Source organism: Athalia rosae, chromosome 7, assembly GCF_917208135.1.
Source record: "Athalia rosae chromosome 7, iyAthRosa1.1, whole genome shotgun sequence".
Taxonomy (NCBI): Eukaryota; Metazoa; Arthropoda; class Insecta; order Hymenoptera; family Athaliidae; genus Athalia; species Athalia rosae.
This window is the reverse complement of record NC_064032.1, coordinates 5,738,791-5,752,491: the sequence shown is the minus strand read 5'-3', so window position 1 is coordinate 5,752,491 and position 13,701 is coordinate 5,738,791. Positions and strand designations below refer to the sequence as shown.

Genomic DNA, 13,701 nt, shown 5'->3' with positions numbered 1-13,701 from the left:
CCGTGAAATTGCCACGCAAGTAATTATCCAATTGTCGCATAACTGCAAGGGTTCCGAAAGAACTATGCTGTTATGAAAAAGCTTCGTTTGTGTTTATATACTTTTATTCAGCCGCATCCCTTGGAAGAAGAATCGACGAACCATTATACGAGTTATCAACAAATTAATTCTGGAGATGTGATGACATATCGGTTCAATCACATTCCCACGACTCGTCCTTTTTAGACATGGACTTTCTATTACTAGCTGCGAACATTGCGTGGAGATTATAGACTTATCCCTATTCGGGCACGTCCAGTCTGAGTAAGAAAGTTCTCATGCAATCTACGATACTTGATGGAGTTGTATCGAAATTTGTCAAAGCATTTCCTCAATCATTCAATCAACCATCGAAAAGAATTCTGTGATGCTAGCTGCCATGTGCGTATCAAAACTTCGCTGTTTTTCTGTACTGCATATCAATCTTCTAACAAGTTGCAAGAAGTGCTGAACGAAGCTGAAAATCATATTGTGTTATTTTATCGTGCATCGTTTTATGATAATGTTGCAACGTCATGTGTCATAAGTATAATTTCCTGGATTTGGCGGAGTAATACAAAACCCAGTAGGCCAGAATCAAGAAATTGTCGCCACTGTTCGGGTCAATCTTCCATAACCTCCTGCGTGACTATCATTTATTATTACTATCACGGTGGTTTCTGAGATCTCTTAGTTCGTAGTTTTTACGATTATATAATTCATACAAATTTTCAAATCTCTCATCCAATCGTTTTGGCAATGAGGGAACAAAATTGACCCGTAACATTCGTTTTATTTAATTGAATATCTGCGCAATCTATTTTACGCCGCGCAGTTTAACTGCAAGCAGCCAGTAGCTGTGTTCGGCGTTCAGTTGACGCACGGCGATTGTTGTGACAGATCGCTTCTGACCGAGATATTACCAGTTTTGTTTCAACCTGAAATCTATTTGGGATAAAATTAATCCTTGTATTTGTATCGAAAAAATAAATTTTGAGAAATGAAGTTCCAATATAAAGAGGAGCATCCATTTGAGAAGAGAAAGGCCGAGGGTGAAAAGATCAGGCGAAAATATCCGGACCGTGTTCCAGTGAGTAGAAAATAGAAATCTTACGTTAGCATCTTGAAATTCAACGTCGTCAGCTGTAAACTTGTTTCGCTCGTTAGAAATCAGTATGGTCGTTCATTGTGTTCCAAGGTTACGTAAAGTGACGAATATTTTATCCCTTGCCGATTATCAAGGCATAATTTAGATTCGAAATGAATTACTGCACTATATGTTCGTCCGATGCTTTGTTGAGAACGTTACTTTATTTCGGTTTATATAATCTCGCGACTACTACCGATGTTTGCAGAGATACATGTAATCCCAAGGTCGATACCTTGGGCATTCGCTCACCAGAAGTTATTCTGCGTCGTATTTTTGGAATCTGTTGAATAAATAAATGAAAAACCTCCAAACATCGCTATGGTGAATTTTAATATGCACAATTTTATTCCATATTATTATCGACTTGAGGCAGTTTTGATGCAAACGATGTTTCACGGCATTAGCATTGACTTAGGGGCATTACTCAGTCTCTTTTATCGATTCCTCCAAACCCGTGCCTAAAACGCCCCCGTGTTTAACGCGTAGTAGAATTTTCAGGCTACGGTAAATGTGAGAGAAAAAAAAGAAATGTTGTCAGTAGGAAGACCATTTGTCCAGACTCCGATATTCGGCACTCCAGATCATTTCCGCCTTTGTAACTTATTATATTTTTCCTCCGACTCGAATTATTTCAGCGTTGATCGTTCTGCTACACAAAACACACTTCTGAATTCCTTAATATAATTTCGGTGATAATACATGGTCAGGAATCAATTGGAAACTATTGAAAAAATGACAGGCTAGACTGGAAATAACCCTTATCTACATGTTTCCGAATTTTTCTTTCATTATTTTTTCCATTCGATGCCAGAAATTTTTAGCTAGATTGTTAATTGGAGTTTCAACTCTATTTTGCATGGGATTAGTGGAAACCCATTCTTCACATATCTGAATTGTTAGTAGTTATTAACTTCAATCATCGCAATGGATAATTTTGTTATGCCGCTTTATGTCATACTCAGTTTCTTGGCCAATTGGTAAAAGATATTGGATTCGCAGTTGCAATATGTCTGTTTTAACAATTCATTACAAGCATTAAGAAAGCGCAATCTAGTTTCTAACCACAGAGATAATGACTGATTGAAAACAGTCGGTCATTTTATATCCCAGTCATGGTGGATTTTTATGTAGTTGAATTATTAACGCCCTTGTGATGGTATGATTCATCACGATCATGCTTCGTAAAGTCTATTTGTGGTTGGGAAACTATGTGAGAACGAATGAGACGGTTCTCCCCACTATTTTGTAATTGATATGAAAATGTTTTTTTCCTCAACCCTTAGGTGATCGTTGAGAAAGCTCCTAAAGCCAGAATCGGAGATCTCGACAAAAAGAAATACCTCGTGCCCTCAGATTTGACCGTTGGACAGTTTTATTTCCTGATTCGTAAGCGAATTCATTTACGCCCCGAAGATGCCCTATTCTTCTTTGTCAACAATGTCATTCCACCCACTAGTGCCACAATGGGAGCACTTTACCAGGTAAATCGTCTAAACTAAATTCAATTATCAGAATATCGTTCAAGCTTATCCTCCTGCAAACATTCGTTTGTTCTTTCGGTTTTTTCCCAATTGCGAATACAAATTTTGAGAAGTTATTATATCTCTGTGCATCTACAAGCTACCGTTTCATTGCAAGATTTCTTTGGCTATGTGCCAAATGCCAGGTGTAGTCTACTTTGCAAAGCTTGTTGCTACTCTATTTTATTCCTATTGAAATGATACCAGCTATTTTGCAATCCATTAGTAGCGGTAATCTGGAAGGTAATTGATTCGGAATTCGCTCTCGGTAAAGTTTTTTGGTATTCCTAGAGAAAAACAGTGGAAAAAAAGGTGATAATTTGATTACCTCGTCTTGCAGGAACATCACGAAGAGGATTTCTTTCTTTACATAGCATACAGCGATGAAAATGTTTACGGTAATTAAAATTCCAATCGAACCATACGATCTACCAACAACTATGGATAAAACTGTATGAATGAATAATTAAAGCTCAACATCTATGACATAGTCTTCACTCGTAGAGGCTTGAACAAATAAAAGAAGAAAAAAAAATAAATAAATAAACAGAAAGAAACAAGGAAAAATAAATCATAAAAATGTTACTAATAACGAGTAGTGATAAATGATAAACGATAAGAATCTTATTGTATTTCTGAAACTGATGAAAATTTACATAAAAATCTATATCAGCTTTGTAATTGATTTCTGTGAATTTTTTAGTCCACAGGATTATTCTTCTTGTTTTTTGGTTCAAAACTTTGAATTAATTTATTGAAATTCGATACAGAGTTGGAATCCATTGAAATTATCGAATACTCGATACTGAGAATTCAAATTATTTGTTATCGATTATTACGAATATCAGTTCCATTATGGTCAAAATTATTTTTATATCAGTTTGCATAATAGACTACGTGTTATACAGATATAATCAGAAAAAATAAATCTTACAAGAAATGAGTAAATTATATAAATCATCCTTCATGTGATATCATTTCTTTGCTTAGGCTAGACTAATCATAGTTTGTATAATTTAAGTGCTCTTTAAATAATGGTGAAGAAAATGAACGATAAATTATTGAGTTTAAGCCGGAGAGAAAATTTTTTGTAAAGGCTGGGTGTGGGCCAATAAAAAAAATGTATAAAACTGAAAAAAAAAATTCATTTTCTTACTACTACATTTCCTTTTATAAGCAGGTCGTTTTTACTCTGTGTATGACAAGATGAACCTCGGATTTTCATTCAAAGAAATTATTGTTGCAAAATTAAAGAAAACAAATGCATAACATTAATTTCTAATGTACGTACATTTAGACTGAGCTTTTATTTAATTAATTAACCCATGTACGAATTAATGTGGATAGTATTATTTGATCCAAGATCACATATTAGTAAGGTGATTACTATTTTTTGGCAATTGTTTTATCTAAAAATATTTTTCAAGTGAAAATCATTACGCTGCAGCCATATGTTACCATGTAGAAAAAAAATGAAAATATTTTGTGGTAAACTTAGGTAAATTATGTCTGATTTACTTCATGGTAATTTCACTTATACTGGCTTATAGTTTTCGTTAAATGCAATGGGTATTATAATTGCAGCAACCTAAACAATAAAAATCTTGGTTATAATATCACTGTAATATTTTACAAAAAAGCATGGTATCCCACATCCGTTTCATGCAAAGTCGGCATTCTGAGGAACTGGCTGTGATATGTCTTCATATTCGTGCCTTCCTAAACCTGAGATAAATTGAAGTTTAAATTGACATTTGGACAGCAAAAAACATGAACTACAAATATCCATTTTCTTACTTACCCATTGCGGGACTGCTTGCAAACATATCAACAAGCAGACCTCCTCTAGCTTGGCCGATTCGAAGAAGGCAGTAGCTGGTCACAAATCTTACGACAACGTTGATGATCAACATGGCTGCACTCAATTTTTCCCACGCATCTATGAGGCAGTGAGATCATATTGGAACATCGTCTGAATCGGTAGGTTTATGTAAAATTTTTGTTTCTATTCAATATTTTTTAGTATCATATCGATACAGTGTTATCTTCAGACTCTAATAAAAGACTCACAATAGGCATCTGAGAAGTACACCGACAAGGTAATTATGTCAAAAAATATCGAAGCAACGTTCACGAACAGGGCCTGAAAGCATATTCTTGTGTGTTGCCTGTATTTCTTTCATTTCTTAACAATAAACGAAATAAAAGTCATCTGTTATCCATATAAATTTGACTTACAAATTGTATCGGTTCATCCGATTCCAGATTGTGGATCGCCCACAGTAGGCAGATGAAAAATATCAGATTGTAAAATACTATTGACTGTGGGCACCATTTTCCCTGGACCCCCCTGAACAATATACATACACATCCGACTTAATCTCGGTGATATATTTGTTTGGATTAGGTGTCATGGGACTCAGGTACATAAATATTAATGGAAAAGTGAAATATTTAATTTGTTGCAGAATTTCTTCTTAATTCGGTTGCACAAAAATGTAACGCACGAATCTATAATACATTCATTTGCTTTTTGGGATTTAATTCGATGGCCGCAGTTTCCGCAGAAATTTTCTTTCAAATGAAAAACTCTAATAAACAGGATAATTATAGATATGATGATTCGCAACTATAATGCGAATGAGCCGAATCAATTCAGATTACAGAACTGCCAGGGAGGTAATACAAGCCCAATAGAAACTGGACATTGAACGATGACTAATCGATGGTTGGCTTATTTGTGTTGATATTGTATCACGAAAAAGCAATAGGAGACTGAAGCGGTACCATAAACGCTAACGAATTATGAAGACCGATCGTTACTGATCCTTACCAAGTGACGAGCACGAAATGTATCGCAAAGATAACCTAGAATAGACATAGAAAGGAGTCAGAGGAAGGTTACCAAGAACATCGTATGCCTGTAAATGAGAATTAAATATTTTTACCTTAAGGGAGTAATGCGTGATACTCGATACGGTAGGCATTGTGATGAGTAACAATAGCAACTAACCTGTAAATCACCCTTCACTTATAAAGGAACTACAAAAATATTACTCTCGAAAGGTCAAAACATTCCTCGTGACGTTTGACCATAGACATAGAGAACGCCGAGCGTATGATTTATTTTCGATTTTTTTCCTCATTTCAAAACTAATGGCTACATCTTTGAAAGCCTTTGCTAATGCGCAACCATATGCAAGAGAAGTTACGTTTCAGATATCTCCCAAATTTTGTCCCATTATTCTCAATTCCTTCCGATTTTTTTCTGAATTCTTAAATTATCTTTCGTCAAATCTTTCGGGACAAATGGCGTTCATAAAAATTCTACAGTCACCGACGCAAGCGCCACTATGCAGGGTCTTCGCGAACTATTTCCGCAATCCTCGCTTGTTTTTCTAACATCTACAAAATAGTATGCAATGATTCGGTATGGCAGCGCTCGCGTCGATAATTTCGGAATTTTCAAATTCTCATTTTTTTCTAAGGGCCCTTTTTATCTTCGAACTGCCCTGCCCTGAAGAATAACTTCAAAAATCGGAAAAAATCTGAGACATCGGAACTTCAGTTGCATATCTTCGGGAATGAGCAGGGGCTTTTATAGAGTAATGATTAATCTGCCGCAATGAAAAAATCTAAAGGAATACAGGAACAATAGGGAAAAGATCAAAATAGCGTAACGGTGCAACAATCTAGTGCATTTTGATCACAGAAATACGAACCTGTTCACTGACTTGAGCTATAACTAATAGCTGCAAGGGATTTTCATTTTTTTTTACTTCGAATTTACCCAGAAATACCCCATATACACTATAAAAATTTTCGGCTCGGATTTTAAGAAAAATCCAAGGCTTGGCTTTTTTGGGGGTAAAAATAACGAAATATTTGTAGAAAACGCTTCAGGACGCTTTTCCTATGTTTTTCTGCGTAAGAAATACGAATACGTCGATTTAATTGAGTTAGGAATAAGTCCCATCAAGATATCCTCGATTTTTCACATCGTATAGCGATAAATTAGCGATAACTCGAACAATCTGATGAAAATATTATTCTGGTTTTCAGATTCGGATTCCTGCGATCAAAATACATAAGAATAACATAGAACACTGTAAAAAAAATGAACGATTTTCGGCCCAAATTTCGAGAACAATTTCGAGGCTATTGCCTTGGCATTTTTTGGATTGATGAATGAAGTTTTTTTATAACCAATAATAGGATGTTTTCCTACCGCACTCTGACCTGGGAAACACGAATCCGTCGAGTGAATTGAAGTAGGCGTAATAGTTTTGAGATAAGGTAATTTTCGGTAGTTGCATTTTACGTTTATCAGGTACAGTACGTACGTACTAATCTCCGTTCAATCCTTTTTCTTCCTCCCGACAACTTCTCGTCGAATCTGAACTGAGTTTTCGACCAACGTAGGAAATTCACGTAACAGAATATTCTAGTTGACCTTGTTTCTTATTACTTGTTATTTCCATTCAGTCACTTTTTATTTTATTTTATGCATAACTTTTGAACCGTTAAAGGCTACATAGTATACTCCAAGTTGTCAAAAATCTTGGCTTTTTATGTAGAATTCTACAAAGAAAGCTCCACGAAACTAATTATGCCTCAATTATGGAAACACCAATTTTTCGCCTTTACACCGAATTTGGGAATTCGAAAATAAATTTGAAAATTCGCAACAATTTTTCACCGAAAATTTGTATTGAAGACGAATCTAAAACACACCAATATTTTGTAGATACGATTTTTGCTCTGACAATGAGTTAATAAGGATTGAAAATTTTCCGGTTATCGAGATCGCAAAATCTCGTAAATTAATTATATCAGAGAGGATGCTAAAAAAAAAAAAACGAAAAATGAATGTTTTGCCTTCTTTTAAATCTGGTGAACAAAGAAGAAAGTTTCAGTCGAATCCAAGTTGTCGAGGTCTGGAGGTTGGTCGTAATTTTAATAAATCGCGTTACTAATGCCAAGACGACGTGTAAAAAAATGTATTTTTTTTCTAATCAACTTGATTATCAGTAAAATATGGGAAATTCCACGTCATTTCGATAAACAAACAAAAAAGTTCACACTTTTGTGATTTTCTTCAAATTTGTTTGTCCAGTGGTTTTTGAGTTCTGAATTTTACAAAACCGAAAAACTGAAATCGATTTCCTTAGAAAATTTTTCGAAAATACTATGGCCAACGACAAACATTCTTTGCTTTGAAAAAAAGTGAAGAGATTTATTTTCTATTTTCTCTCTATTTTTAGTATTTCTTCAACTTTTTTTTAATTTTTAATTTTTTTTAACATCACACACATTCTTTCTTCTAACGCGCTAATCGTTGACTTATTTTGATAAGTAAAAAGAAAAAAAGGGGTTAACGTCAAAGTCGAGTGGAAAAAATGAAAGACAAAATTTTTTATAAGTCCTTTTGGCATCAGTAACGCGAAATCCAAGACATGAAGATACATAATGAATAATTATTGTTGAGGGATGATTTTACCTTGGTAGATTGCTAATTGAATTGATCAATTTGAATTTGAAATGAATTTATTCAACTTGTTCCAGATAAGCGGAAATTGAACGGGGAACTTCTTCGATATTTTTATGCAGGCGAAAACGATCAGATGTACGCAAAAAATAATGAGAATGAATTTGCCAAAAAAAATGCCTCAAAATTGTAATATCTGACACGATGGAGCCAAAGGAGCGCATCGTCATGCGAATTCCGCCATGAGATCGTCGGTGCGTGAATAACGTTCGTTATCAGAGCGAATTATAATCAGTTTCAGGTGAAAGATAATTATGATGTCGCTAAATACTTCATCATTTCTATAGCACTTACAGGATTATAAAGAATAGCGGTGAATTGAATGGGCCATATTTCCGTTTTGCCGGCCTTCGCAACGCGCCCAAACAATGAATCGTGCACTTAAATTGTCACTCCATTCATGACAACGGTCTTTCATTATCGTACAAACATTTCATTCTCTGCGATGCGTCGAATTTTTCATCGCGAAACTATATATCACAACGCAATCCAGCGAGTCGTCGTTCACAATAAAACAGCTGTCCGAATTGCGTAGATCGAAAACCTTTTCAATATGCGTTTAACGATCCAGATATTTGCTTGCTGCGTGTTTCTTCTTTGTTTCCGTCGAGGAACGGTTTGTAAAAATAACAGATCTACGGGGAGCTGTCGATTAACATTTCCTACGCTATTAATGCAGACGTCCGGTGAGATACGAAATGCAATCTAACATTCGGCTGGTTTCAGGGCTTGAGATGTCGCACGGGGGAGCACCAGACGAACGATCGATTCCAAATGGTCATGCAAAGATGCAGCGATCGGTTGTCTCGGGGTAGCCAGAATTCGAACGGCAACGACAACCGCTCGGAAAGCGATTCCGGAAAGGACGACAGCTACGACGGATCATCGTCGGAATCTGACGAACAAACTTACGACAAGAAATCACTCGTCGGACGTCACACGGGAAGTTCAGATTCCAGCGTGACGAGGAATTCGGATTCCAGCAACAAGTTATCCTTTTTTACCTCGCCTCTGAAAAATCATCATCTTTCAAACGAAACGCAAACCCTTTTCTCTCGTTGCAGCAAGGACCAAAGAGCCAATTCTCATCAGTATCAGCCAACGCCCATGGGATCTCATGCGTATCCATATGGCAGGATGAACAATGCTACTCATTCAGGCTCTTCTGTTCAAACTATGAGTGACCGATTTTCTCGAAATAATATGACCCTACGTAACACCGTGCCCAATGGTATGACGCAAAACTCAGGACAGAGCTTCAGTATGAACGTAAATTCACGTCACGATCAGTCTGTACGATATCGTTCCTTTCAAATTTATACTGCTCGGAAGATTAAAAAAAAATTTCGAATACGAAGATCTATCGACATTAAGATGGCGTAAAAAAAAAATGAATAATTTTTTTTCTTCTTACGTCTCCTATGAAGATATATCAGTTCAACAAGTTTCTAGAGGCCCCTCCAAAGATCAGTTCGAAAAAAACTATTTTAATGGTCACTCAAAATTTTCAAAAGTTTCCAGAATCGCAAAAAATTGATTTTTTTTCTCGTCATTGTTTCATAATTCAGGGTTGCAAGTGATCGAGATTCTGAAAATTTCGAGTCGATATTTTGATTCCTAAGAGTCGTCCCAAATTTTTTTAACTCTCAAAGTAAAGTACTCGAAATGTTTTAGGGCGACCTTTGAATGTAAATATTAACGAAAATTGAATTTAAAGAATTGTTTTGAAAATTTTCCAAGTATCTCGTGCTTTGATTCTATTCTTCGGCACATTAACCTCAAGACAAAAAATTGAAAGTTCCTTGACATTTAGACTTGAAGGATGCTCGAGAGTTGAAAAAAATGTTAAGCGACTTTGAGAAATCAAAATATCGATTTGGAATTTTTGGAATCTCCATCATTTTCAACCCAGAATATAATGGAATGACGAGAACAGAATTGAAATAAAAAATCAATTTTTCACAATTTTGTGGATTTTTGAAAATCTTGAGCGATCCCTAAAAATTTTTTGAGCTGATCTTTGAAGGGGACTCTTGAAACATATTAAACTAATATGTTCTCGTAGGAAACGCAAGACAAAAAAAATAGTCGTTGTTTTTTGCGCCACCCTAATCGGCATTGTAGTATTGCACGAACATTAGCGAAGTTATTTATTTCTTTTTTACAGTGCGTCGTTTACTGCTTCTTTGAAGAGCTGAATCTGGTGAGTGTTTGACCAAATAATTCTATCATTTCCGATTAGCTGATGCACGGAATTCTACGCAGCTTCGGAAAGCAAACGTTTGACAAAACTCTTGGAATAACCGTAACATTAATATTGCAAGTACCGCGTCATCGTGATATTTTTCCACTCTCTGGGTTCAGGTAGACCAAAAAGGGTATCCGGAAAAATCAGCGGTTACTAAAATCATGACGCAAAATATTCGTGACCCAGAGTTGCAGGATTTTATTGAGGAAGCTGTGATGGATTGCTTCTATCTGATTGACTCTGATAGAAACCAACAGCAATGCAAATTTTCTCAAAATCTTATGAATTGTTTCGCTAGTAAGGGACGAGAGGTGAGTCGGTGATAATATACAAGACCTGAACGTACGAGTAATTGTAATTGACGATATTTTTTCACAGAGATGTGAAGATTGGGACAGCGAATAGTCCTCTCTTTTCATGAAACATGACACGGAAATAACCTTATATTGTATAGATTCTTTGTTACCTACTAGAGAAGTATGCCTACTATGTATTATTATCACGATGCTAAATAAAGCTTGGATTGAAAATTATTCACGTTTTCCTTCTTCGTTCGTTACTTATGCTGAAAATTCGTAACGTGAACATGAAGTATTTACAACAGAAAAAGCGATGGAAACATGAGATTTTTTTGCTCTCTATTCATCAAACTTTTCGCAATATATTACATCGGCACGAATATTTGTTTTATTTACATGAAAAATGCAACATATTTATTGCGTTTTATTATAACTAAACTTTAATTTGAAAAATATAATTTTCAGCATAACATACAATATACAATATTTTTATACAGGCCTCAAACGAAACTGACAACGTTAATGAATTTTCATATTTATTCATTCATAGCACGTTATAATTATATAAAAAGATTGCTGGAATATCTTTTGAGTACTTCCCAAATCGTTAAAACTATTGTAACAGATAGATCCAACAAGCCCAATCAATTTCAATTACTTTGAGTTAGGTTGAGTCAATACGATATGTAGGATTACTCGACGAAGTATAATTAAGCCACTGTAGATGCAGAAATTGCGTACCTCAAAAAAACGAGAACCAATCACCCACTTCTTTTTATATTTATTTTACTAGTAGAGAAATGTGGATCAGTTTCCGAAAGGCTGCATTGAAATAGAAATATGTACCACATCATCGGCAGAATCGAAGAACTTTATGCAGCATTCTTTGGATAGTATGTAAAAAAAGAAGTGGAAATTGATAGCAAAATTTTAGTCGTTCATAAGCGCAGCAGTGTTTGAAACAATATGTTTATGACGATAAATTTTTCTTCTGATATAATTGTTAGTTTTTTTAAAGAACTTTTTCACTAGATCCTGATAATTAGTTTACTCATTACCTCCATTGACATTTGTTATCTGATTACTTCCTCTTCTTTAATTCCTCAAATCTCTTTGTTAAATCGTCAAAGTCTATGTCGTCACTAGCCGCACCCGGAGGTTGCTCATTGTCCGTTGGTACAGCTGGCAGATCTGGTAGGTTGAAATCGTTCATTTTGGATCGTGGCTGAGGTTTCGGCTTTTGATTAGACTGAGAATAAGTATAATCATGAGAAATGTCTTAACGAGAATCCAAGACTCGTATTTTGAAAACATTTGATTTAGTAATCGTAGGTGAGACTTACCTGTTTATTTAAATCTGGTGGGAAAGAGCCGTACGGAGGCGGAAGATCGTCGTTCTGCAAAAAGGTAAAAATAATCGATTTAATGTTTTATATTTCCATATAACCTTTGTAGTATGTATCGTATGCATTCGATGAAGTGGAACACCTTGTTGAATTAATACAGTTTACTTACACCTGGCCTGTTTTCATTGCTGTTATCTAATGGAATATTGTACGAAAAGGCTGCTGGATTAAACATGTCGTTCGGCTGTTTCTCAGAAGGTGGTACACCGGGTGTCACAAATCCTGTGGGTAGATGACCTTTTTCGTTTAACTACACAAAAAAAAATTCAAAAGCGTTGCTAATAAGTAGTTGAATCATCAATACGTCATTGATGGTATAAAAGTTATGAAATATCAGAGAGGCCAGACTTTTATACAATTATGGAATTGAAAATCTAGACCAGAGTTTCACCGATTACATAAGAACGTCTGCAACTTGTCGTTCAAGATCAAAGCTATAACAGAAATGGACGGAGCTGCTGAATTTCTGTAAGTATCGAAGCAAATTCAATGAGGTCCTGTCACAGTTTTGTTTTATGATTGTTGAATTATATTTTCTTCAAAAATAATAAATGAGAACCACAAAATATACCATTTGGCTATTGGAATTTTCTGAATCAGGCAGAATAGGTGGTTGTGGAAATCCGACGAAGCCGAGAGGTTGTGGTTGGTTATAGCCGCCACTAGCTATGTCCAAGTTGTTGGGTAATTCACCCGCATTAGCTCCTATGTCGATAAGAAGAGCATCTTGTCCCTCTGCCATGACTTGAGGGTCAGGCTCATAGGTAACATTATAATTGTTGGCAATTTCAACTAGATATTTTTCTACCAACAACTTGGAGGGGGACTGCACACCTAATTTGTGCTTCAATTTTTCAGATATCGACTGCACAGCTTCCTCTCGGCATGCTTCTGTGTACTGGCGTCCGTATTTTGATGTCAAAATATCAGCAATCACTTTCATTTCTTGGACATCTGTCTGGATACGAGGTGCAGCCCAAAGAATTGTTGATATTGACTCCGCCAATCCTTCATCCAAATTTCTGGAAACAAAATGTTCCGTTTGAAAAATTATCGTAGGATTAGTGGCAAGAACAATGTGGGCACTCACTTCATTTGCTGGATCAGACCAAAGCGTGCAAGGAGTAGATCGCAGTACATTTCGAGTAATTCCATAGCCTCGACCATATAATCTTCTCGGATAATGTGTTCGACCCTTATTTTCGCCCTCTCGGTCTTACCAGCAGCAAGGTAATCGGCGATTTCTTTTCTGGCTTTCTGAGCCAACTCTGTTTTTTTCTTTTCCAATAGCTTTAACCTATTTATCGCCAATCTCAAGTTCGTTTTTAATTTAGTGTAGTTTGGGCCGCTCGAAAACATGATCACTGATTTTCTAACGACTTTCACAATATATAGAATACTTGTACACTGAAGCGAAAATTGTTTTATTATCTCAACTGACCTACGATGACTAATCTCTAGAAATACAGCGAAATTATTCACTTGACAGATTCCACCCTATTTATGATCTAT

At 35.7% G+C, this 13,701-nt stretch overlaps 4 protein-coding genes across 8 annotated transcripts; 2 read left to right on the top strand and 2 right to left on the bottom strand.

Annotated features, from left to right (window-relative positions):
- Positions 1-621: 621 nt before the first annotated feature.
- Positions 622-3,831, top strand: LOC105693227 (gamma-aminobutyric acid receptor-associated protein). 3 transcript variants are annotated; one of them, XM_048658873.1, is made up of 3 exons: positions 622-1,108; positions 2,452-2,649; positions 2,915-3,120. In XM_048658873.1, exons 1-3 carry the CDS (start codon positions 1,019-1,021, stop codon positions 2,915-2,917), a joined length of 291 nt encoding a protein of 96 aa, XP_048514830.1. In that variant the 5' UTR covers positions 622-1,018; the 3' UTR covers positions 2,918-3,120. The 3 variants fall into 3 exon arrangements, with proteins under 3 accessions (XP_048514830.1, XP_012268442.1, XP_048514831.1); XM_012413019.3 differs by having other exon boundaries at positions 633-1,108; positions 3,029-3,831; XM_048658874.1 differs by lacking the exon at positions 622-1,108 and adding an exon at positions 1,472-1,489 and having other exon boundaries at positions 3,029-3,831.
- On the bottom strand, positions 3,404-6,026 carry LOC105693212. Its single transcript, XM_012412992.3, has 6 exons — positions 5,637-6,026; positions 5,522-5,556; positions 4,927-5,038; positions 4,759-4,831; positions 4,490-4,627; positions 3,404-4,413 (listed from the first exon to the last, which is right to left on the bottom strand). Exons 1-6 carry the CDS (start codon positions 5,673-5,675, stop codon positions 4,349-4,351), a joined length of 462 nt encoding a protein of 153 aa, XP_012268415.2. The 5' UTR covers positions 5,676-6,026; the 3' UTR covers positions 3,404-4,348.
- Positions 6,027-8,239: 2,213 nt separating this feature from the next.
- LOC105693708 (general odorant-binding protein 71) lies at positions 8,240-11,017 on the top strand. 3 transcript variants are annotated; one of them, XM_025747153.2, is made up of 6 exons: positions 8,240-8,430; positions 8,963-9,225; positions 9,301-9,529; positions 10,404-10,439; positions 10,601-10,795; positions 10,863-11,017. In XM_025747153.2, exons 1-6 carry the CDS (start codon positions 8,419-8,421, stop codon positions 10,887-10,889), a joined length of 762 nt encoding a protein of 253 aa, XP_025602938.2. In that variant the 5' UTR covers positions 8,240-8,418; the 3' UTR covers positions 10,890-11,017. The 3 variants fall into 3 exon arrangements, with proteins under 3 accessions (XP_025602938.2, XP_012269259.2, XP_012269234.2); XM_012413836.2 differs by having other exon boundaries at positions 8,241-8,477; XM_012413811.3 differs by lacking the exon at positions 8,240-8,430 and adding an exon at positions 8,696-8,852.
- Positions 11,018-11,101: 84 nt separating this feature from the next.
- Positions 11,102-13,701, bottom strand: LOC105693700 (IST1 homolog). Its single transcript, XM_012413799.3, has 5 exons — positions 13,280-13,701; positions 12,761-13,211; positions 12,299-12,439; positions 12,127-12,180; positions 11,102-12,032 (listed from the first exon to the last, which is right to left on the bottom strand). The coding sequence occupies exons 1-5, from the start codon at positions 13,546-13,548 to the stop codon at positions 11,865-11,867; spliced, it is 1,083 nt and encodes a 360-aa protein (XP_012269222.2). The 5' UTR covers positions 13,549-13,701; the 3' UTR covers positions 11,102-11,864.